The sequence below is a fragment of the Pipra filicauda genome, unplaced genomic scaffold (genome assembly GCF_003945595.2).
Source record: "Pipra filicauda isolate LSUMZ 115617 unplaced genomic scaffold, ASM394559v2 scaffold816_size96748_pilon, whole genome shotgun sequence".
NCBI classification, from domain to species: domain Eukaryota; kingdom Metazoa; phylum Chordata; class Aves; order Passeriformes; family Pipridae; genus Pipra; species Pipra filicauda.
The window spans coordinates 22,526-49,488 of NW_024104994.1; the positions used below are offsets into that span (position 1 = coordinate 22,526).

Consider the following 26,963-nt stretch of genomic DNA (forward strand, 5'->3'; position numbering starts at 1 on the left):
GCTTCTTCCATGCTGATGTGCAGAAGCGGAGAATGCCCTTGTACGAGACCCTGTAATGAACCTCCCAAGAGATCAGAGCCTGCGCATACATGACTGCTTTAGCTCGCTCTGCTTGACACAGATGTACTCCGGGAAATTGCTCTCCAGCCAATCGCTCCCGCTCCAGTCTCTCATCTCCCAGGCCACTGATTACAGCTACTGCAGGGTCGCACAGCAGCAGAATGGGCAAGACGGCGTGCCTTCAATTCCAGCTCAGAGAATACCAAAAAAGGAACTGAAACACAGTTCCAGACTTAACATTTTCTGTATCAGCAGCTGCTAAGAACAGCTCCAAGATAATATTTTTGCTCTGATCCAAGACTTCATTAGCACTACAAAATGAAAACACATTTGTACCTCAGGTCCCAGAACAGAACAACCCAGAAGTCAAACATCTGCTAAGTGTGTTTATTGCTGCATTATCAACCTTTCACTGAATATCCATTATAAAGCAGGTGGGTTTTTTTACACAAGCCATATATTCTTGTTTGACAAAATAAACCAGGGCTTCCTAAAAAGAGAACCCCTCATTTATTTTTTTTCCTGTTGAAGAGGTAAAAAGGCTTTGCTGTTAGCTGCAATTAACCTCATGTCTGCCGCCTGAGTAAGATGGCTCTCTGTTCCAGGTATGATGTGAGTAGCAGTACTTTTTCCTCACTTAAACCAACCTTAGAAAAACGCAACCTTCACTCCAGCAGATCAAATTCAGAGCTTCAGTTCACTCTTTCCCTCTTCATCACTCATATACCTTAATCTCCTTGTCCCATCATAAAATGATGGGAAAACCAGCTCTTTAAGGTGTTATCCATAACTTAACCTTCATGACATGCCACTGCCTTCGTTGTTTTTTCTTCTTTCATTCCTACTTCTTGTATGACGAGAACTCTAGTAATGAAGCTGGACTGGTGCCATGCCAACAAACAACTTGGACAAAATAAAACAAGTAACATACTGTTCATAAACTTGGTGCAAATACCACCAGCCACATTGTGCAACTGTGAAGACTGTATTTATCACCTAGCTGCAGAGAAATAGAAGGCCACATTCAGTTCCTCTCACTGTCTTTCTCAGTCCAGAAAATTCTGGACTAGAGTAATACTTCAATAATTCATAGACTACAAAAAGTATTCTCAGATAGTGCTGACAAGAGTTTAAAAGTAGTTTGTTTCCACTCTGGAAATATATGTTCACTCTAAAATATGTATGCATCTTTTCACTTCCAAGCTCTTGAAGGTCTCTCTGCTGCCATACGTAAATGACCATAAACTAAATGATTCATACAGGAAGCACAAAGTCAAACAAAAATATCAGATACGCTAACTCTTAGTGCTCTCTTCTAAACTGTGCATCCTAAAACAAACCTGTTCTTTTCCTGATGCAGAGCACAGATACATACAGTTCTTCACCTGCACAGATGAATACTGAAACAGCTCTGCTGAATTGTGTCCTGGTGTTCTGACTCTCCCATATTTCAATGCACTGTTTCTTAGCATAAATCCATACTAGAAGTAATTCAGTTGCTACAAGTTCAAAAAGATGGTTTGTTTAGGTTGAGGGTGAGTGTATGACGGGGAAAGAGGCTGCCTATTCCTTTGGGATAGAATAAGTGGGGTGGGAATCACAGGTTTGATTTTTTTTATTATTATTATTCTTTTTATAAGTTTGGGAAAGAATACTTGCTTGGTTTGGAAACTCACAAAAAAATCCCACCTCTCTGAAGCAGCTTACTGAAATCTCTTTACAGGTTGTAGTCAACCAATTCCTAGTTAACAGTCACTCAATTTTGGAACAAACAAACAAGAAAAAAACACTCAGAAGCTGTATTCGTTTTTTAAAAAGCAGAAAGCAAAGAACATGTTCACGAAGAGCCAAGCTGAAAAATCCAACACTCCAAAATATAAACGTGTTTTTTTCAAACAGATGGAAGGTTTTGTCTTTTAAGTCCTATACCAAAACACTTTGTGGATAAACATCTGCTCTTCCCTAAGAATAAATATCAGGAAAAAGCTTTGCATTAAATGGAGAACAACACAGCAACTTCAAACTGCAACTGTCTTAACATGTTTAACTACAGAAGTATTCTAAAACAAACTGTAGGCAAATATATTCAAAATTATCACATCCTTGAACATGTTCAGTGACAACACTCTGAGAACTCAGCAGAACTATCTGTACTGCAGCAATATTTTAACCATATGCTTTATACTGCAATAGAATCTCTGTGAAGTCTATGAGGACTTTTTTTTTTAAATAAAAAGAAACATAAATAGCTATCAGGAAACATACACTTTCTTTATCAATATATCCTTCTTAATTTTCACTTTTATACCCCTTCAAGCTACACTTATTTGATCTTATCTCAGTCTATAAAATCACATTTTTGAAAGACAGGTCCAAAAGAGTAAGTATCTCTTATAAAAAAAAAAAATATTCTTTTGAGCTCCTAGATCTTTTCATCTTTTCACAAGCGATATAGAACTATGAACCCAGTCCATCATGAAGTGGCAGTGAACTGCCTTACTGCAGGGTCTGCAGAGTGTCTAGCAGGCAGAGCTGATATGCCATCCTGAAATGGCAGGACATTTAAAGCAGCTGCAGTAAGCAGGACTGAGCTCTCAGCAGAATTTACCACATGAGCTCCAGCCCAGTTGCTATCGGACAGAGCCAGATATGAGCGCAAGGAGACTGAGTGCTTCTTTGCTTGCAAAGAGGCCATACTGACATACCCATACACCCGGCCCTGTAAAATGGTAGACCTAGTATGAGGTTTCTATTGATATTTTAAAATTCTGTTTTGGGGGGTGAGGATTGGGGTGTTACGAATTGCACCCATAATACAAACTCAATAATCCAATTGCACCCATAATCCAAACTCAATCCTTTCTTGTATGAACAAATTAGAGTACGGAGTTGGACTTGATGACCTCAATGGGTCCCCTCCAACTCGAGATATTCTATGATACTATGACCATCTTTTCCAATACTGCAGCCCCAAAAAAACAACAAAGGTTTACTGCTGCCTTTCTTCATGCATCTGAAAGGGCAGAATTTAACAAACTCAAAGCACCTGTCATTAGAAAAGAATATAAAAACCAAGAAATACTTATGAGACAGCAAGACAGTACTTCCAAATGAGGCTTTATTTTGGAGGAGGCAAGTCTGGCCCAGGTCATGGGGGAGTCAGGAGAGAGGCAAGGTGCCAGGGGATTAAGATGATGCAGGGGCAAGTTGTATGACACAGTCTAATGTTAGTATGTCAAATACCACTATGGATGTGTCCTAGTTAGAACAGCTGGGACCAGTTCATCATTGTATGGGTGTAACCCAAAATTGTGTATTCTATAGCCTTCCATGCCATTTCCCAGAAACTGTTATCAATGAACCATTTACACCATCTGCACATAGAGCCTGACTCCTCAGGCTATAAACTGGGTGTTAAGAGGCCTGTGAGATAGGAGGGTGTTCTTGTCCTCACGCCTATTGAGGAACCCCCAACCCTTAGGGAAGTACTGAGCATTCCTGCCTGAACTGGAGAATATATAATCTTGGGGTCTTGGAACTTTTGGAACCACTCGTGGGATCCAGAGGAAGACTGCAGATCACCACTCTCAACCAGACTGCAGATTACCACCCTTGACCAGACTGCAACAGCACTCTCACCAACAGGTTTTCCCCTCTCCTTTTACTTTGGACTCAGGGGGCCCAACGAACACCACTCTGTTCATGCCCCAGGGTGCTGGGTTATAGATTTGGGTTTTGTGGGTTAAAACCAATTGTTTGTCTGTATAATCGTACTTATTGTATTATTTTATTAAATTGTTATTCTGACTTATAATCTCTCTTTTGAGTTGGGTTCATTTCCCCTGCTGGTTTACCTTTAAACCAGCACAGGATGGTTTTGTTCAGCTTCTTATTAAATGGGAACCTACTAACTCATATTAAAAAGAACAGCTTCCTAGGAGTATCTTATTACAAAGAAATTAAATCTAAAGTACACCTCCAAAGAGATGTTATTACTTTAGCAAGGGAACACAGAGACTTCTGCAGACAGTGGTTCATCATTTAATGAATTAAAACTAGCCATAAAATCCAAAAGTCCGACTGCCTTCAAGTATTTTTCAGAAAAAAATTTCCCCATAATAGCTAGTTGCCAAGGCATACATCTGCATAGCACACTTCAAGCTTGCCTCAGTTTGTATCAGCACATACACATGGAACTGGGTTTTTCCAAAAAAAAAAAAAAAAAGGAAAGAGTACAAAAAAAAAGATGTATTCTATGCAGATATTCTCTGGTGTATTGTCACAGTAGTGGACTCTTGAGTTTCGCAGCACATTGCAGGAGAGCTGACAGGAGCCACCGGGATGCTGAGAACAAGCATGAATGAGGCAAGATCACTAGCTTAAGCCCTCCTGGAATTATACAATTACACATCGTTTGGACAGCTGAGAACTTACTCTCTAGAGAGGATACCACTGAAATTTATAATCCGAATCCTCATTAACAGTGAGATTACTATGCTTTCTACTGTACTATGTACTACTTCATTAATCACCCCACAGCCCTGATCTGCATACACTGATGAAGCAGAACAACAAGAGATGTGTGTAAAGCTTTTGAGTACTTATTCCTGGACTCAAAAACATCCCTCAGCAGAGAGGGATGGAAGTGACCATCTTCAAACAGAACCCCCCCAGAATTTCACTCCAAAATGTATGAGCATGAGGTCAGCACACATATGGCAGTGAGCTAGGCTAGGGGGGATGGGTGATTTGATTTTTGGGAGTTTGAGGGGGTTGGGTTTTCACTCTTTGGTTTTCTTTTTTTTTTTGGGGGGGGGGGGGCATGTGGTATGGACACACACACAGAAGGATGAGGATAATTTCCTAAATTCAAACCTGCTCACTTTACAACATATTCCTCATCACTTGCCACATGTTTAAATGCTTTACAATCACTTGTACAAGTATGTTGAATCGTAGAATGGTTTGGGTTGGAGGGGGACCTTGAAGCTCGTCTAATTCCAACCCCCTGGTGCGGACAGGAACACCTTCAACTAGACCAGGTTGCTCAGACCTCCATCCAACCTGGCCTTGAACATCTCCAGGGATGGGGTAATCTGTTCCCTGGGCAACTTGTTCCAGTGCCTCATCACCCTCACAGTAAAGAACTATTCCAAATATCTAATCTAAACCTACTCTCTTTCAGCTTTAAGCCATTCCCCTCGTCCTGTCACTACATGCCCTTGTAAATAGACTCTCTCCACCTTTCTTCTAGGCTCCTTTCAGGCAATGGAAGGCCGCAATTAGGTCACCTTGAAGCCTTCTCTTTTCCAGGCTGAACAATCCAGTTCTCTCAGCCTTTCCTCATAGGAGAGTTGCTCCATCCCTCTGATCAATTTTGTGGCCCACCTCCAGACTCGCTTCAACAGGTCAATGTCCAAATACTAAACATTCATCCTCTAGACTAATTTCCTAGAACACATGGCATAGAAGCAAACAGCTGATGAGTCCAGATATGAAATAGCATAATAAGGGGCAGATAATTTTATCTTGTTTGTACTGACATTATTTGAAGTACAGGCACAAGAAAGCTTTTTCCTGACAGCAAACTGAGGAGGAAAACAGAAAAGGAAAAGAGAAAAAAAAATTTTTAAAAAGTAAAACCATCCAATTATTCAGTTAGGGCAGATTCTTCAAATACAATCACACCAAGCTACACCCACAACGAACAGTTCCCTGACAAGACCACCAACTACCAGCAGCTAATAAATAAAAAAATTATCCTTTCAATGAATGCTGCAATTTCTGAATATTTACATACATGTTTTTCTCTCCATAGCAAAGACCATGAATCTCACCAATTCACATGAATTCAAGCCTTAACTTTTCACCTTCAGCTTTCCCTGTGTCTCAAGTTCTCCATTTATAAAACTGCATCCCAGTCAAATCAAGTATCTCTAAATAACTTACTGACATGTTTACTCTTAGAGTGAACAAAAATGACTACCTACAGATCAAAACTCAGCAAGCTATAATGGGAACGTAAGGCAATGTTTCCAACATTAGTAGCAGGTAACTGATACAGCAGGAGGAATCAGCAATCTGCTGACCCACGACATTTCTTTTTAAAAAGAAGGCAGGAAGAATGGAAGTAAAACTCCAGGTCTGCTAATGACCACTGCAATCTGAAGTAGGGCAGAATTCCATCATAAATTTTTAATTTGCTAAGTGCTGTAACATACAGAATATTCAGGTGCTGTTATTTGCAGATTATTTTAATAAAATGTAAAAAAAAAAAAAACAACCACAAATTACATCTCCCAAGTTATGCTGAGTAACTTCAAGGTATCTGAAATCTACTTTTATCAGGCATACCAGTTAGCCTATTACCACTGTGACATGTTGAACGTCAGCTAGTCACCAGTGTATTACCAAGTCTTGAACTTTGACAAATATCACCCTGTTTACTTCAGAAAAGTAGCATGACACACTATTACTTGAAAAGAAACCAAAAGTTCTGTGCTACTTTCAATTTGCAGAGTATAGACACTTGTAACCGAACAGAAAAGGTTCAATTACATAAAAAACAAGGCTGGGCTGGTTGCAGCCATTGATGCTGCACACACAAAGTCCTGAGCAAGGGGAAGCTACCCAAGCAACCTGTAATTGTGAAAGCAAAGTTCTTCAGCAGAAGAACAGATGGGAAGATCCAAGAAATTGCTAGTGCCTTGGCTTTTGTGGCATAAAAGTTTTTGTTTTATTCAAAATTTTTTAAATAAAGACAAGGTGTAAAATGAGGTGAAATAATAATAATAATAATAATAATAATAATAATAATAATAATAAATCACTAGCATTGGTGGTTCAGTGGTAGAATTCTCGCCTGCCATGCGGGAGGCCCGGGTTCAATTCCCGGCCAATGCAAGTTGGTCCTTTCAGGGATGTGATTCTGTCCCTCTACTCTGCTCTTGTGAGACCCCACCTGCAATGCTGCATCCGGTTCTGGGTCCCCAGCACAGGAACGACATTGACCTGTTGAAGAGAGTCCAGAGGAGGGCCACCAAGATGATGAGAGGGATGGAGCAACTCTCCTATGGGGAAAGGTTCAGAAAATTGGGATTGTTCAGCCTGGAAAAGAGAAGGCTTCAGGACAACCTAATTGCAGCCTTCCAGTACCTGAAGGGGGCCTACAAGAAAGATGGAGAGAGACTATTTATAAGAGCATCTAGTGACAAGACGAGGGGAAAGGCTTCAAACTGAGAGTAGGTTTAGATTAGATATTTGGAATAATTCTTTACTGTGAGGGTGGTGAGGCACTGGAACAAGTTGCCCAGGGAAGCTGTGGGTGCCCCATTCCTGAGGTGTTCAAGACCAGGTTGGATGGAGGTCAGAGCAACCTGGTCTTAGTTGAACGTGTTCCTGTCCATGCCAGGGGGGTCTTGAACTAGATGATGGTGCCTTCCAACCCAAACCATTTTATGATTCTGTAATTCTGATTATAAGTAAACATGTATCTTAGTTAATATTCATTTCAGAAAGCTAACACTGTCAAGTTCTGTTTCAGTTTGTTGGGAGTTTTTTGACGTTTTTGTTTGGTTTTTTTTCCAGCTTCACAAGTTTAATCAGCTTATGAGATAGGAGACAGCACAAAGTGAGAATGACACCTCCCCTGCGGAGATCAGGATCTAGTTAGTCCAGCTCACCCTTACCATAAAGCCATATCTTAAGATGTGTACTTTCTTGCCAAAATTTCTTCCACTTTGCTCTTGCAATTCTCAAGTACAACAGAGTATCTTATATGTCTGAAAAGTCTAAAATAACCTTTATAAGAGAAGACATAATCAGACAAAAATCTCTCAGATCTTGAAACTTCTAGGAGCCAATCTAAAGGGATTGGCTTTAGAAGGGCCACTGAAGGGACATTTAAAAGGGGATCCACTTTGTTCCTTATTTGCCCTGCCGAACGTCATGTAAAGCTATGCAGCTGAGCTCCTTTAGTTTCCGTTCAAAGAAAGCAAGTAGCTGATTTTCTGATGTACTAAGAAGTGTAATGTTTTCACTATGTCTGACTAGGAGGTTCTGGGAGAAGTCAGTTTAAAGGTAAGGTGTTGATTCTGACACAGCTGATTCATGTATGCCATCGCATATGATACTAATTTTACAAGAAAGTTCAGTTCACAAAATGCAAAGGGAAACCGAGACAGAGATCTAAAAATTAGCCAAAAAAAGAAAACCTAACTCTAGCTACTTCATGCTTTGTCTCAAGGACAAACTACTGATATTGTTTGTAGTATTTTATTATTTTTTCATTTTGTGAATAACTATGTAGAGGACAATCTACAATACAGTATTTTTAAGAAAGGCCCACATACTTTTCTTGTAAAGAGAAAAAAAAAATGCTGTAGGACTCATTGTAAATTTACGACTTGAGGGGCTATTTAGTAAGAACAGTTGACCACATCTAACACATAGAAGGCAAATTAGTTGCTCTTGATTTGTTTAACACTTAGAATTCTCTGCTTTACAGAATTTTAACATCATTTGCATGGGAGTTCTAACCAGCCAAGAACTACTAAAAAGGGTGCTCTATGAAAATGCATTTTTAATTACTTTAAAATAAGCAATAGAAGTTACCTAGCTTCCTAATAAAGCCATAGACTACACTTCCATGCACCTTAATCTGTACACTGCCATCTAGTAGCACAAATACAAGTTAAAGATTGATTTTAAGTGAAATTGGAGCATGCACAACAAAGAACTTAGTCTTTTGGTTTTCACAATGACTTCTGGAAGAGAGACAATTATGCAGCCTTGCATAAAGTCTACCCATAAAAATTCTACTGCCATGATTTTCTTAAGGTAAATTTGAACTTGCAGAGTAAACTTACACCAGCCATGCTCCATGAGATGCAACTACAGCAATTCTGACTAGCCCTAGGAACTCTAAGGCTGGCATCCATAAATAAAAGTCATGGCCCTAGACACAAAGTACCCGCCTGCATTCTCTGCCTGAACTTGAAAAGAGATTCAACACCTTTAAGACGTCCTTACAAACACAGCTGATACTTTTAACAGATAGAAAAATAAAATACCAAGTCAAATACACAGTAAACCAAACATTAAGACAAATACATAAAATACATCATCCAGAATGGACACCTAAGCAAAAGATCTTCCAGCAATATGAATCAAATATGCTACATCCAATAGCTACAAGAACTTTACCTTAACATTTGTAATTCAGGGCTTTACAGCTAGCAGGGAAATTTTAAATGCTGAAAAAAATGCAAGAGTTGATCTAGACAATGACAACCGTACCTGGTAACCAAATGAATTTTGTTCAAATATCAGATAAGGGAAAAAAAATGGCATTATGTTTCTAACTATTTAGAAACTAAGTCTTGAGAATAAGTATTTCTTTCTGATACTATCAAATCTATAGAGAAGCCATCTACACAGAATACAATAATTGTTTTTACCGTGACATAAAATAAGAACAACACAGCTTACAGCCCTGGGGACGTGTTATATCAAGTAAATTTCTGCAATCAGATATCTTAATTACGTATGCATTAATACAACTTTAAATGTTCAATTGGGTTTTTCTGGGGGTGAAGAACATCTCTACTTGAAGGTTTTTAGCAATTAAACCAAGCTTCACCATTCCATGATTCCAAAAGACTGTGTTCTACCTCAAATTGATACAGAAGAGAGCTTGAAAAAATAAACACAAGATATATGAGGAAACAACAACTAAGAGCAGCAATATTGAAACTTTCTCACCTACCGCTAAAAACAACAGGTTAAGAAATATTTAAATAGGAAAAATTTGAATATACTTGTCCTCTAGGCAACTACCCATGTTTCTAATGATAAAGTTTCTCATTTGTCTAGATCATATGCATATTATAAGCATATCCATCCCTTTTTCCAGTGTTACTTCACCTAAGTCTGGACACATAGAAAGAAATTAACCTATCCACCAAATTATTTGCTTTTATTCTTACATTAATTCACAGGACTGACTCTACAGAAGAAAATCAACTGCCTGTAAACTAGGTTGGAAAAGTGTCACCAACAGCATGTTGTAAAGATCTCCCATGTACAAAACAAACAATCAAACTGGCTTCTACTGCACTCTAACCTTAATCAAATGAGACTGTCTCTGAATTACAATAAGGCATTCAACTTTGGCAGAAAGTGGTACCTTCTTATTAATATTTGAATACACTGATATTTGGGGCAGCACGACATCATAGCTTTTGCTTATCTTAGCACCAACTTCAGAGCTTCTGTCTGAGATTTAATTCATTTAAATAGAAACAATAATTTCATATCTGATATAGCCACCTCTTACAGACTTCCTCAAAAACTGAGGTTTCCAAAAGCATCTGTCTTTTCAATTTGAACCAACGTTGATTATCAAAATCAACATTAACAGAAGCATTATTTTTTAAAAAAAAGCATATAAAGCAAAATCATTCAAGCAAAATGGGACAAATAAATGATTATTTTAAAATATTTATAACCAGGTCAACTGTCTACTAAAAGCTATTTATGTTGTCTGAGGTCCCTGTACATTGACAGGAACTCAAAGAAAGGATAAGATGCCCTTTTCTCAGTGGGACAGAACAACTGTGCCAAAAGGAAGCTCCCCCATTAAAGGAAAACTGAACAATAGCTCAGCTTAAAATTACAACATCCATACCAGGACACTAGGGGGAACCTGAAAGCAGTACACGTCAAAAATCTCTTGCATGCACTGATCCTGCCATTAACCCCCAATTTTCACTCATGGACAAGTGATTTAGATATGCAAGAGAAGAGAACTTTTTTCAGACAACTGAGGTCAAAGCACTTAAACATCTGAAATGCTGTCATACAGACTACAAAAATGGGAAAAAAACCATGGTGTTCTGATAACCTCAGAAAGGAAGCTATTGTACAGTAGTAGACAACATCCATCACACTCATTTGTTACAGTTCTTCTAGTCTTTTCTATTGAAGAAAATTATCCAGCTGCATGCTCAAATAGCAAGAGAAGTATGTTAAACAAAAAGCAGTTTAAAAGGCTGCAATGCTTATTTACACTTAATGTTTAGGAAATGAAACAAAGCAAATAGTCTGAAGAAAAGTTTATTCTATGTATTTGAAGCTTGTTTCTACTTTTGACTCATTCCATAATGCAACTGGGATGTTTGGTATATATGGCATATATAATGTTATTAGCAACTTACACATATTCATAAACATGTGTTCTCTCCTAAGCAGTATCATCCTGAACACACTACACAACAGAGGAACTACACCACAGTCCAGACTTTTGGAACCACTTTGTCAGCAGGCTTCACTTCTCTTCTAGGTCTTAATTTGAATATGCAAGACAGCCCCACACTTCTAAAAGCTCTAGAAGAACTAAGAAGCATTAGGAGACAAAGATAAGCATGTAGTTTTAAGAGATGTGATTAATTAGGAACATTCACTGCCTAACACTTTATAAGAAAGAGGATGGAAGAAGAGGTTGATGTAAGAGACAGTTCACTAAAGGCTTCCTGAAATTCACCCATTTTCTTTTTCTTTAAATAGCAATTCTGTTACTTTAATAGCTCTATGTACTTATTGACACTTCAAAGCCGTATTACATTCTGTAACTAAGCCTTCCAGAAAACCTCCATATTCTTTCAAATAGCCATTCGTGTATTTTCCAGGCGTTGCCAACTAACTTGATTAAAGTCTTTTTTACTAGTGTTATCAAAAGAACTGCCAATGCATATTAATAAATGCACAAACATTAGTTTGTTAGACTTGAAGACCTCAAAGGTATTTTCCAACCTAAATGATTCTATGATTTCTATGATTTTAATGGAGACATATCAGTGCTTACACTTCTGAAGTGGAACATTCTCAACACTTTCTATTAATCAAGCATCAACTCAAACACAATTTTTCAAGCACTATCCTCTTCACCCAGATTTTATGAACAAATAGCAATATAATCACAACACACACACAAAAAAAATCCCTCTGCTTAAGTTGCTTTAATTGGAAATTTATAGAACTGCAGAGGAAAATTCTAACTATTGTAAATTAGGAAGCCAATGAAGGAGCCATTTGCAACAGGATAATACTAAGAAGCCATGAACGTAACTCACCCGCATGACGCTGCCTTGACAATCAGGGACCACTTTACTAACACATCATGAGCAGGCCTTGAATTACAGGCCTCTCTATTACACTAACAGAAACACAAAAAAAACATTCACCAGTAAATATTTAAAAAGAGAAACCTAACATAGCCCTCAGTTGCAAGGGAAGATAAATGGCTAAATCCTTGACTTCTCTATTGTGCTGTAGCCATATTCTCTAGCACCTTCTGTGATGAAAAGATGTCTTGATTGTTCTCAAGTGCGGTTTTAGAACACCATGACAGGACCACATCCAATTATTTAGTTCAAAGCAAGTAATTCTGGCTGTTTCCTTCCATCTAACCTCTGAACAACTCTGCTATAAATCATTGTTCCCATTAATAAGACTTCCGTCAAACTACTTGCTACACGTAAGTTAAACACGTTAGCTTACAGAATTAGTAGAGGACACTTAACAGTGACCAGCTTTCTCATCTACGAAGAGTTCCATGACCAACTGCACCAAGAGCTTTGTTTCTTTTCCATGGGCTCATTTAGTCTTGTTCCTTTACTAGTAACAAACAGTTTCTGGGTTTGGGCTTTCTATGACTTGGATTGATATGGGATTACTGACCTTGTCATCAGATAGAATATAAAGCATGTAACTTATTTGGAACTTTTGTCCCTTCTGGTGATGCAAAATTAGGAGATAACTGCTTAGGACTGTCTCAAAGCATGATCACGATGTATCTCAAGGGGGAAACAGGATTATTTTTATAGGTTCTGCAGTTCCTGATACTTTGAGGCCATCTGTCAACTTGAAACCATTTCAGCTGGAAAAGGCCTCCAAGATTATAGAATCCAACCTTTAGACTGATCATAAAGAGATAAGGTTAAGGACAGAAGTCAGGCACACCTCCTCCTAACAAAGAAAAGCATTGGATACCAAATAGTACACCAAAATAAAAGGGGAAAGGTGGAACTACAGTCTTGTCAAGATGCCTAAAACTCATCTCTGTTGCTTGCTGTTACACATGAATTTTCCATGGAATGCTTGAGAATTACCTTGACCACAGAGCCTACAGAAGGACACCACCCAACTTTCCTTCGCCCCATATCACTCCTCACAATAAACCACTTTCTTGACCATTATTTTAATGATTCCTATGTAAGCAAGAGGAGGTTGAAAGCAGTTCCCAGATTCTTCTCCTCTTTTCTATCTTATACTTCACTTCAGGAATACTACTAGACTTAAATGTTTACTGAGGATCTGTTAGTGAAGTATTAGACTTGTACAAGACAAAAGTATTTTGAGATAGAGTTCTACAGGAGACAAGTTCTGCAAATTAAGGTCACATCTATTCTTTTCTGTAACAATATAACTTCTTCCATTTCAATTTAGTACATCTTAAACATAAATGCACACAATGTTCACCAATAAAGAGACATTGTTCAGTCCTCATTAAATTGTACAGCATATTGTATTCATTCATGGCATTTGGGTGGTTTTCTTAGCAACTCTCAAGATGGGGGGAGAGAATTTTTTTCTGTCTTCGCCTAAGAGCCTGTTTTATACTATGAGACAACTGAAGCAACAAACAGGTTCTCCATATCATGAAGAGGCCATAATACACAAAACTATTTACAGCCTTACTTACAATTGATCCTCTGAGCTTGACAAGAAATAGCAGTAATGCAGGCCACAACACATAAGTCAATATGCCATCTTGGAGTTATGTATTCTTTACTCTTCAGTAGAAATTCAAGCATGTTGTACACTCTCATTTTACTTCTAGAAACAAGCATGCATACATACTCTTTCTGTCACTTCTGCAAGTACTCAGCTCCCCAGCTGCAATCCCCTTGGGCTCTCTACAGCTTTCACAGCATCTGACACCTGTACTGCCACTGTCCGTGTCTCTCACCAGCTCCTGCCACCTCTGCAGCTTCTAAAACAAACTTAAACCTCTCTTTGGAGATACTGCCAGCATTCTCTAGAAGCTATTTCTGAAAACAGATACACATTTTCCTGGATCCCAGGTGCCTTCACTGCCACCAAGTTCACCTTCTGGCTACAGACCTCCCCCAGCACCTGGAAGCGGACACTTGTGACTTCACTCAAAATATACCCCAGTGGTAATTTCAACTCAAAGTATTCTGCAACAAAGACTACAGCCTTAGCTGTTTGAAAATTCCTTATCTAAACAGCGGTCATCAAGCCCTACGCATTTCTTCTAAGAATAGCCAAAGACAAAAAATGCCTTTTGTCAAAAAGCTGAAGTTAATTATTTGTGAATGCATTAACCCCCAACATAGTTTTCAAAGTGAAAACTTTGCACCCCTCTCATAAAGAAAACACAACTATAGAGTTGATATATGTGGACTAGCAAGGGCACATCACCTGTACAGCATATGGAATATGGCCTGGGAAACTAGACCTGGTTTGAGAACTACTGTTTCAACATGCAAATGTTCATCCTCTACATTGCCTCCAGGATCCGGAAGTTTATACTCATCACACACCCAGCCTGGGCTACTGTAAATGCAAACAACAAACCACTGAATGTGACAGAGAGAAATTCATTATCTTATTTAACAAAGCAGCGTATTCCAAATTATTTGCTGTATTAGGATTAGCTAAAATCCCATATAGCAAGCGGGTTACAGTACGTTAGCCCCATCACCAGCAAGAAAAGACACTGAACTTTCTTGTTTGCCTGGTTTTTCAAAAGGTTCTGTCAATGCAAAGCACAGAATACAAACAGTAGGTATATTCTTTCACCCTGAGCTTAACAAATTTCCTCCGTTCCCTACTTATGTTTTGCCCTTCATTTATGTCTTCGTAGCAAGGCAACTCATTTGTGCTTGCGAATTAAAGCCTCAGACTAACACTACTTGGCTTCACTCAGTACAATATGGCCATCTTCTTCCTGAACTATAAGCCAACGGGCTTACCTACCAAGCACAGTTGCAATATACAAATGTTATAAACTGGAAACTGTGTCTATAAAACGCAATTTATGTACCTTTAATCATGTCAAACAAAATGTTCTGTTTGACAAATAAGGTTTTTTATCATGTCAAACAAAATCATTTGGTGAACAGCTGTTCCATTAAAAAAAAAAAAAAAACAAACAAACCAAAACCAAACAAGCCAGCATCCTACCCCTATTTAATTTGTTCTCCTTCTCAGTGATCAGATTGGTAATTTTTGGGGGTTGTGTCCTGTTCTAGAGGCTGGAGTCTATAATTTTACTTAGTTTGAAAATAAATGTTCCTTCCATCGACTTTAAGGAAAAACACTCTCAACTTCTCAGTAAACTGATCTTCCTCAGCTCAAGCTCTATCTACAGCATCTGCATATAAAACAAGGCCCACAAATATTTATCCTTACAACACACAGAATCATGCACAGTTACAGATTTCAGTAAAAGCGATCAAATTTGATCTAGTAAAGTACATTACACAATACACTGAAAAGAACCTCTGGTTATGTTTCTAAAAAAATGTAAAGCAATTGCAAGCATTTTGTATAACAACAGTAGTTAAGGCAGGTGATGGATGGCAACAGTGATGTAAAAAAAAAAAAAGAAAGGTTTTTCTCCCTTTTGATTGACATATATCAGCAGTTTTTAAAACACAAGAATTTCCACAAAATCAGTTAGAATAGCTTTAATCAAATTAATTGTATTTACAATCTAAAATTAAAACTGTACAATAACTGGTTTTGTAAACTTAATTTATAAGTTGAAACATGTCTCTCCGTTCTATCATCTCACTATCTACAATTCAACCAAATATTAATTACAAGAGTATCTGCCTTCTTAATTTCTTTTTCGATCTCTCTCAATGGCACGCAAGCGCAGCAATATTAATTAAAAAAAAAAATCAAGCTGAAAAAGGAAAGGATCTCTACTACTCTTGGGTTTTATCACTTCCTTAAATGAGTCATAACAATCATCAGATGCTATCTGTTTGTTTTTATATAAACTGTTTTAAAATTCATGGCTGGTAGGGTGTAGTTATTTGACAAACAAAATTAAGAATTTACCACTAACAGTAACACCAACTGTGGCTAGTCACTAAGAAGTTTCTCATTTCCTTTTTTGTACACAAAGTCTGTCTGGAAATATGTCTGACATGTTAAAGAAATGCATGTGCTTACATAATAGTATATCCTCACAATAGTGCTACACAAGCCAAAGGAAAAAAAAAATCCAAAAATCAGTAGCCTAAAACAAGCAGTAAGTTTAAATACGTTTCCAATAGCCTTTTTTAAATAGAAACAAAGAAGCAATAAATCTGGCAGCAGTCTAAATAATTCTACATTATTGTTTAGAAATGTAATTGAAGAGCTCACAATCAGTCCTTTGACTTCACAAGTTAGTCAGAGAACCCACAGCATACCTTCTTTTAAGTGTTTTTTCTGGGGAGCAACTAGAAAAGATGATCTGGTTTTGTCTAGCCCTGCTAAGCCCCAGTAGCATTATTCAGTTAAAATCCCGCTATAAAAGAGACACAGATACAGAAAGTAATTCCTAGAACATAGACTAAAGCTACCCACAACAAATTATGTTTACAGATATCACATAGAGAAAGAGAAGAAAATTTAGGCTTTTCAACTGAAGCATCTCCAATATGGCAGAACTGCCTCCCATCTACACAATGAGGTATTTATTAAATGTTAAGGTAAGTGAAAGAGATATATATTATTACAGGCACATGACCTGGCAAAACATGAACAGGAAAATCTGTTGTGTTTGGTCCCTTCAAGCAGAGAAGCCAAGAAATTATGCAACATCAGCCAACGCAACAGCACCAGCCAAATAAAAACTTAAATGATTACTGTTAAAGAACAGCTGCCTTGAAGAAATAGCAGTTATTACAGGTAAGTTTACAATACTGAGTTGTTAAAATAATACTGACGTGATATACCTATCAGAAACCAACTGGAAGTAGAACAAAACATTCGCATAAATGTGTATTTTAAACCCATATTGTGAACAGAACTAGATGATAAAGTTTAATACTTTCACGACCTAAACCCCTGTGCAGTGCATCCATCTCCCAGGGCTCAGACAAAAGAGGCAGCTAACCGATGTTCACAAAACTAAAAAGGGCCCTGAAGCACACTGTTCAAGTTTGTGCAACATATTACAAGGTGAAGTTTCCAACAACTGCCACATTAACTGTCCCTTGCACATCAGAGATCTCAACTTCAAGAACTGCACAGGGAGGATGTCACCATGCAGGTGTTGGCCTGAAGGAAGCACCTGCTGCCCCTCTGTGGTGCTGTGGATCACAGTGTCCTCCCCCATCTGATGGTGGTGTGCTGTCTTTGAGGTGCTGAGTGTCCTGGTGAAAGACCTGCAGGAGGGGATGAACACACTGCACAACAGGGAACATAAGCAGGACGTCCTGGGAAGTCTGATGCTTTTTGAACACTGTTTTGTGAGGACTGAGGCTCATCCAATCCTCAAACTACTGCACTTTCCTGCTTATTCATATGGACACCAATGACATTTCCAAAATGCAACTACTGAGAAAATCAAGAATGACTACTGAGCACTGTGGGCAAGGTAGCTGAGGTGTTGTTTCTCAGTCTCTCCAGTGAGAAGCAAAAGGCTCAGGGTAGAGTAGATACATTCAGAGGGTCAATAATCAGTTATTAGCAGAACTTTTACTGCTATGACCACAGGAACTTCTTTCGGGAACAAGGATTCATCTGACAAAGCGTGGCAAGAGTACTCTTGTCACCAGGCACAATAAGCTTGTGAATAAGACTTGTCACATTGAGAGAAGTGAAGACAAGGGCAACACAAGACAGAAGGTTCTCTTAACTTCCCTTGTAAAGCAGCCTGTCTGTGGGCCCATCTCAAGTACGTGTACACAGCACAAGAAGTAACAGGAGGACTTAGTCCATGCACCATTGCAGAGCTATAACCTCACAGGAATTAGTGTGATGGTGGGATAGCTCACATGGCTGGAGTGCTGCAATGGAAGGACAGAGACTCTTTAGAAAAGCCAGCCTGGGAAGGTAAAGAACATGGTTTTCAATCCATGCAAAGGGCTGTTTGCAACACACACTGCTTTACTTGGAATGAGTGACAAGGCACTCGACAGCTTATAGGAAAGGATCAGAGAATAGTGCAACATGGCTGACTTTGTACTAGATGCCTCCTACAGACCTCCTGATCAAGGAGGGGCAGTAGAAAAAGCCTTCATTTGAAAGCTGAAGGAAGCTTCATGATTGCAGACCCTGGCACATACGAGGGCCTACAAACCATTAGTATCTGCCAGCAGGGTACAGCCAAACACAAGCACTCCAGGAATTTTCTTGAGTTTGTTGAAAATGATTTCTTGATGCAAGCCATCAGTGAGGCAACTAATAAATATGCTCTGCTGGACCTGTTGCTCACAAACAGGGAAGAAACAGACAGAAATGTGGAAGCCAAGAGCAGCCTTGGCCACAGCAACCATGAAAATTGTGAAGTTTAAAGTCTTAAGAGAAGTGAGAAAGACAAATAGTACGTCATACAGTGCAAGACCCAGTAGATACAGTTGCAACACGACACTCAGGAGAACAGGTTTCAGCTTGTTCAGGGATCTGCTCGGTAGAATGTCCTGGAAGACTACCGTGGAGGGTGAAGGGAAAGCCTGTGAGTGCTGGCTGATCTTCAAGACCAACCTCCTCAAAGCACAAGAGGAACCATTCCTGCATGTAGGAATTCAAGCAGGCCTGACAATGAACCAATGTGAAAGAAAAGGGAACCTGTGGCTGAGCTCAAATGCAAACCAGAGAATATGAAAAGTGGAAGCAGGTGTGGGAGGAATACACAGACATTGTCTAATCGGCAGGGGTGGAGTTAGATAATCCAGAGCTCTGCTGTGGTTGAAACTAACAATGGATGTGATGGGCAGTATAAAGAGGAGAACACACAATTTGATTTTTTCCTCTGAAAGTGAAGTTATATAGAAAAAAAGAGAAAAAAGACCTTTGTAGAAGATGATATACACATCAGCATCTGCCAGACATCCTTTACTTAAAAATATAAGAGAAAATCTGAAGAATCAGGGCTTCTAAATGCAAACTTGAACTCTGATCAGTTAGCAATAAACATGATTTAGTAGCTGTACTAGCTTACTCATAACCCTGTCTAAAAGAAAGAAATTGCACATGCTTCCACTTCGCATGATTTTTGAGATCCAGAACACAGCAGCCTGAATCTCTTGACATGGTAAAACAATTCTTGCACTGAGAAGCAATCACAGTCAAAAAATGGGCACCAAATGACTTTCTATTGCAACACCTCTATGAATACAGGTTTGCTTTAATGTCTTTCTGTTCTTTGGTAACAAAGATATACACACAAGGCAGTCTGATTATTGATTTTCTAGTCTGATGATAATATGCTAATGAAACAGTCATGGTGTTTAGAGGTAGCATTTTCTGTTGAAGCAAAGTCTTAACTATTTTCTAGCAAGGAATCACTGGTATCATTACCCTTGCCACAACCTAGGTACTCACAATAACTTAGCTGCCTTTTTCTTCATCTCAAAATAGATCCCAGTCAAGACACAGCATATATTTAGCAGACATTAGTCATGGAAAATGCAGAGGAATCAGTCTAGTGCAACAATGAGCAAGGGAAAAAATAAATCTTCACTTTACACTCTAGGGAAGCATAGTTTTTCAAGACATTCTTTCCACATACACACTCTTATTACACACATGCCCCCATAGTAAAAAAGATAATAACTGAAAAAAACAGTGAAGTTTTCATATGATTCCTCAGTTCGCTCCACCTGAAAGCAGACCTCAGCCTAACAGATCATCATAGTACAGCTGTACTGTAGAAAGAACAGTAGCAAAGGGCAGAGTAGGTCAAACAGCAGAATTCCAACATACAGGGGATGCTTCTCTGTAACTCCCACTTCCTCTCAGCAGCTTCCACCCACATGCCTCATTCACAGGAAGCTCCAGTTTGCTTGGAGGCAGACTCCAGACATTCTGTTAAACTGGAGCAACAGTGTGACAACAGGTGCCCAATCCGGAAACATCTACTTAAGTTTAAAAAAACCTTCAAGTCTGTTTTTAAGTTTAAAAATATTCTGATATTTCAGGATACTATCTTAACCATACTCCAAGAAGGTAAGTCTAGATGCCTTCCAGCACAACTACGAAAAATATCAGTATTCATTCCATATCAGCTGTAGAAAGTTTAAACTTCCCATTAGTTTGAGTAAGTTAAAAAAAAAATACACCCACACCTTACAAGAAAAACAAACAAAATAATCAAAAAAAACCAAAACGCTGAGTCACAAGAAACCTCAAAATCTCTCACAGTAGGATTCTGGGAAAGAAGGTGTCACACCTCTAGCTCACAAAATACCATATATTGAGAGAGTTCAAATGAAGATTTGAATAAGGTCCCACTCTTTAAGCTGACATTGTGTTAATCAAACATAACCTTCAGAGCAGAAGACAAAAGAGTAGGAGAAAGGGAAGGTCTAATACACTACTAAGGACAAATGCAGGGGCAAAGAGTCAAACTCTAAGAAAAACATAAATATACCTTTTATAAAAGTGGATTCTAAAGGAAGATACAGGATGATACAATGAGTACAGCACTGTGAATACTTCTGCTAAAACAGGACTTGCTAGAATTAATAAGCAAGGGGTATTTCAAGGTTATGAAGTACTCCAACATTGCTGAAATAAAACAACTGGTGCCAGTATACCCAAATAGGACAACCATTTCATTACACAGCTCTGAGTCAATTTAGTTTAAGGCACTGAAGTAGGGAAAACAAAACCTCAGTTTGAGCTAACAGCCTTTCCTGGGCAGAAGTCGCAAGAGCCTCCAGACTGTCAGATATACATCACTACGGATCAATATTCCAAAACGTTACTTCAGGCAACACAAGATGTACAAAGGCTATAGAGCTCTACTCATGTGACACTGGACAATTTACAGAGATAACTGTAATTCTCATTAAGAGTAAGCATTCACTTTTTTTTGCATCACATTTATAAAAATGGAATAGCCTTCCTGCTATACAATCCTAGCACTGTTATTGGAAGAATAAAAGATTTAGTCTTTTCTGTAGGTAAAGAAATTATTAAAACCACCATAAGCCATACTCTAAAGACAAAGTGACGGAAAAGACTTGAAGAAACTAAGTTTTCTAAACTTAGATAAATAGGCACACTGATATGTAACTAAAGTGGCTCCATCTACTGGTTAAAATACGCATTTTCTTTGTTATGACACTACTGCAGCAAATTTAATTCCCAGTGAAACAAGGAACTCTGAGGGTAACAAACACAAACTAACATAAGACTCTTAGACAGATAATCCCTTCTAATAACTGTTGAGATATGCTGGCAAGGTAGATTTGGGATGCTTGCATAATTAATGTTTAGTCTCAATAATACAAAAAGGAGCTCCTAAAATGTAAAACCCGACATTTTAAACACAACTGTTGCACTTTATTAAAAATAATGTTGTAGTATTTTCACTTACTGGTCATTGTGCAAATGTAAATTTAGAAATACATATTTAAGAACATTGTAAGATCATCTGTAAAAGAATCTAAAGTCTCATTTTTGCATTCAGACACTGGTCTACTGGATTAAGTAGTACGTGGTGCTCAACTTCATCCGCTTATATAAAAAAACCTCATTTGAGCCTCACTATTCATATCACTATTTCAAAATATTAGCTGGATAGCTACCTTCATTTTAGCAAAAAATTTGATTTGCCCTTAAACTTTATCATTCCAGAATGTGCTATACCAAAAGCATGACAGTATTCTTTGGAGACCCTCTCTAACTAAACTCAAGTATATTCAAAGTTATACTCTTTTTATCAATCACTAGTTATAGAGCAGTTCTATTTACTAAGTATGACTACTACTTCAGGGCCACTAAAGGTCCTGTGGAACAGATATCCTTGTGTAAGGACATCAATATTCAAAGGCCAACAACAATTATGGTGACATGTCAAATCACCTGCAGAAGCAGATCAATCACATGGATATAAAGCAACAAATACTCAACTTGGTACACCTTATAGCTTATTCTGGAGAGTAAACAGAACTACTACAATGAAGCTTAATGAAAGTTCTCAAGTAAGACATCAAGTTTTTGACAGCCATGGTAACTTTTCAAGAACTCAAAAAGACTGCCAGATATGCACTTAAGAGCAGCTTACAATACTCTAATCCAGAGGCCCACTACACGGTGCAAGCTGTACGAGGCATGCACCATACCCAAACAGCACAACACAGAAAAGCAGCTTGTCTCTCCAGTCATAGATTCAAGACTGCAAGGCTGCAAAGCTAGTACAATTCTCTCTGATCAGGGCTATTTAGTTAGGACACTGTCACACAACTCTTAACTGTATTGCTTTAACTTGTGCAGAGCATGTGTTCAGCCAGATGCCACAAACTTGTGGGGGAGGAGAGTTTCCTGCACAGTCCTCAATTATGCAGTACAAACATACCCTCAGTTGCCCTTGTCCAACCATAAAGGGAAAACACCAGTTCAAGCTTACTATGTTAATGTGAAAAAAATCTATATTCACCAGCATAATACTCTTCAGACCTGTCATTTGACTTAACATAACAAAAGCCCCATGTCAAATAAGAAGGCAGCAGATGAAAGTACCTGTAACCCAGCTGATAATGTGCATGCACAGCTGTTAAAAAATAAAAAACAGCAGACAACCACATAGCCACTTCAGAAAAAGCACAAGGACATTAATGCCCTCTTCAGTGAGATATGGCAGACCACAGAACTTTTACTGCTTTGATTAGGAAAGCCAGAAGGAAAAGCTGGAAATACCCCCTTCTCCAACAGAGCCACTTTCAGTTCTATCATCATCTACAGTAGAATTAGTGATAAAAACAGATGTGCTTCATCAAAAGAAAAAGAAAACACAAACCCATTACTTAGCTATACTGCATGGTCTACCTTGTGAATATTTTGAGATACATGAAATAGTATCAAGTACCAAAGGAAAAAAGTTTCCATCTACTTTTTTTTTTTAAGGTAACAAAGTATTTTGAAAATATTACCTGCAAATACCTAGAAACAGAACAGCAATATATTTTCCTTTAGATGCTACTTACAGCTGTTGCAAAGAAGCCCACCAAACTACACAGTAATGAACAGCATAATGACAAAACCTAGAAGCTAGATCTAAGATCGCTAGTACACAGTATCATGCATTTTAATACCATTATTGTAATTGTTAAACTCACCACTGTACAGAAAACAAACTGCCATGTTCCACTCCTATTTAAACAAACCTAACAAGAATTACCATAAGTAGATGCTGAGGGAAGAGGCAAAACAAGACAAGCGTATAACAGCTCCTCCTTACACTCTCACAACCTCCAGCTGTTTTCAAAGTCAGACTTCCCGAGGCTGTTGCTCATCTATTTAAAAACCTCAATGTATTTGTCTTCCAATGCTTGTCCAACCTCCCCTTAAGTCCACAAAAACTTTCATGTACACATTGTATAACAAGTACGCCTGTGAATCCCTACACTGAGTAAAGAATCATCTTGTTTGTTCTGAACTAAGCATCTAACTCTGATTTGACTGTGTGCCTCCTCTTCCATGTTCACCTACTCTCTCCAAAGCAGTTTTATAGAGCCTTACCATATCACTGTGCCATCATTTCTACCAGGCTGACAACTCTTAAGACTGTTGAATTCGTTCTTGTCTTTGAACTACTTCATGTTTTGTTGTCCTTTAGTGAAGGTTTTCCAATAACAATGTATCTGTTTTAAGATGAGGGGCAGAACAGTTTACAGTATGTAAGGTATGAAAGGACCACAGATCTATGCAGTTCCATGTCTTTTTCCTATTGTATTTTCTAGCCATACCAGATGTTCTGATCATCAGTTGCTCTCTGGTTGTAATAACTATCAGGTATTTGCTTCACCTCCCCCTTCCAACTTCCATGTACACATTGCCACCAAGTAGGTTCCTCAAAATACCCAAGTTCTAAACACCTGAAGATTCTCTTCTTTAAGACTGGACCTAAAATACAAAACAAGCAAGGTTACAGGATATTTTATACTTTTGATTAAATAAACAGAGTGGGAGGGGAACATGTGACCGACAGAAGCACTCCTCTATATGAGAGGCACCAGAACTTAACACATAACATACCTAATACTATATGAACACAGAAACAACACTGGACGAAGGAAGAAAAGAAAATTTTAGAGAGTTCTTTGTTTGATTATGCTCCTGTACTTTTAAGCCACTGCACTGAAGTTCTTAAATTTGATTCTCACTTTCTACAAAGTCCTTTCATCTTACTGAGATGTTTACCTCTGAAAAAGCTATGCATATGTAAGCAGTTTCAGCAAGCTTTGCTATCAGGAAGGTGGCCTGTACTGTCAAGAAACACAGGATTAGAAAAATTAAGTCAAGCTGTATTGTCAAAAATACTCGTATTTTGGATTAAGTCGCTTTTGTGTATCTAAAATTACACCTCTCCCATACAAAACCCACAACAAATCCAATATTGTGCAATACCATGTAATTGCCCAAGATCAGCATATTCTGTCTTTTCTGTAAGCCATTTACCTGTTGTGTTTTCCACAGAAATTCCTTTTTTCTAGTTCCGGCACTGAGGTCAGGCATTGCTGTTGCAAGGAAACCAACCTGGACCACTTCACTGAGCACCTCTGTTTAAAACACCTACATCAAAAATGATCATGCAACAGCACAGCAGCTTTTGCATCTGTCCCAAAAACCCCTAATTAATTTCTGTTACAACAGAACCTTATGACTCCTGCCAGGCCTGACAAATGTGCTCAAGACACACTGACTTTCACATCATCTGCAATCCTCTTTTTGTTTGGATTCACCTGAGCGTAACCATTACTATCTTCAACTTTAACCCCACACTTGAAGCCCAGAGTTTTTGCACCTTGCTCTACAAAGCCTAGCATCTCTTTACTACATGGGAGTATTCTTCTGCCAGCTCAGAAGAGACACCTGATACAGAGGAGCAACGTAGTTTTAACATGAATTAAGCCTATCAAGCAGTCTGCTCTTAATTAGAATTTATCTTGAGCAATCTAACATAAATTGGGAATATGCCTTTTGGGGGCAGTGACACGGTGGAAAAGTGGTCTGGAATAGATCTGCAAAACACTGACTTCTGAAGTCAACGTACAAAGATTGTAACATTTGCAAAATCCATGGACCTTTGAACCACTAAATTATCAACACTCTTGTTATAACAAAGGAAAAACACACTGAACATACTGATGTCACAGGAAGCGAATACTTCATTAGACTGCCAATTTTATCAAATGTGACTCAAGTCTCTCCTTGAAGAGTAACAGAAAAACGATGAAAATGCATGTGTTTTCAGTATTATTTCTCTGTCTGTCACAGCACGCTTTGTGTTACAAACTACACAAGCCTCCTCTTCAGGCACTGTAGACAAGTTGCTGTGCGACACCTTTTTGGAAAAGGCCCTGAAGGAGAACATCAGAATAAGAGCTCAAAGGCTCATTAACAAAATCCAGACCTTGAGTCATTCGAAGGGAGGGGAAATTACAACCGTGGAACCACATGTATTTTTCAGTAGCACAGGAAGTAAGGCAACACATGCCTGCTTTACTGAGCCACCGGCCCGGGAAGGAAACGAACCTCAGCTCCCTGGTTTTACCCATCTGCCTCCCAACAACACTCCCACCCCTAGGATTAGACACCCGTCCCCACCACGCCGCCGCGCACCTCGAGGGCGAGGGGAAGCTCGCCGCTTGCCATGTGTGCGCACTTCTCCCTCGCCCAGGAACTCGTCAGCGAGCGGGGCAGGCAGAAAGGCGAGGCCAGGGGCGGCCGCGCCGCCCACCGCCGCCGCCGGCACAAGCCCCGTGGGGCTCTCACAAAGGAAGGCGAGGGGGGCGGAGGGGGGATCCGTGCAGACGCGGCCGCCGAGCGCACGGAGCCCGCGGCCGAACAAAGGGCTCCGGCCCCGCGCTGGGGGGGCCGGGGGGGTGAGACACGGCCACGCGGCCGGCATGCGGGCACGCCGGGCGACAGCGGCCGAGACCCCCCGCCCGCTCGGGGACCGGCGGCGCCGGGGGCGGGGGAGCCACAGCGGGGTCCCCGCCGTGTTCCCCGACAGAAGAGGGGCGGGACGGCCCCTGCGCGGCTCTGCCCCGCGGCAGCCCCTTTGTGCGCCCCCCACCGCACCGCACCCCCGCGTTACCGTGGTGAGCAACGGTCTCATCTGCTCGCCCGCCCGCTCCTCTTCCATCGCGGCCCCGCCGAGATCGCCCGGGAGCGAGAGAGAGCGAGAGTAGGGGGCGCGGAGCGACAGGCGAACGGCGAGCCGGAGGCGGACGCGGGGGCTGCGCTGCCTGGCGGAGGGAGGGCGGGCGGCGCCGGTGCCCTCGGGACGGGGCGACCGCGACTGCTCCGCCGCGCCGGGGGCTGAGCCCGGACCGCCTCGGCGGCGCGCCCGCTGCCCCCGCCCCGCGCCGCCGCCCGGGCCAATGGGAGGCAGCGCCGCGCCCGCCGCCCCGCCCGCCCGCCGCGGCCCCCCGGGGCTCCCGGGGCAGGGGCTGCGCGGGGCGGGAGGGGGGCGCGCGGTCCCACGCGGAGCCGCGTGGCGGGACCGGCTCTGCGCGCTGCGGCCGCTCCCCGGCCGGCATCCCCGACGGATGCGAGGGCTCAGCTCCCAGGGTGGCGCGGCGGGAGGGCAGCGAGCTCCTAGCGCTGCCAGTGACTACGGCTGTTCGACGCTTCCCTTTCTT

The 26,963-nt window shown here is 40.1% G+C and overlaps 1 protein-coding gene and 1 non-coding gene across 2 annotated transcripts in view; one reads left to right on the forward strand and one right to left on the reverse strand.

Annotated features, from left to right (window-relative positions):
• Positions 1-26,647, reverse strand: part of LOC114001922 (sodium bicarbonate cotransporter 3) — a gene marked incomplete at its 3' end in the record, with an annotated part of 48,947 nt that extends 22,300 nt beyond the window's left edge. Inside the window, exon 1 of the mRNA XM_039390373.1 lies at positions 26,417-26,647. Within this exon, the coding sequence (XP_039246307.1) occupies positions 26,417-26,464 (48 nt within the window). The remainder of the gene's footprint in view (positions 1-26,416) is intronic.
• On the forward strand, positions 6,893-6,963 carry TRNAG-GCC. Its single transcript has one exon. It is a non-coding gene; the product is annotated as a tRNA-Gly (tRNA).
• Positions 26,648-26,963: the final 316 nt, after the last annotated feature.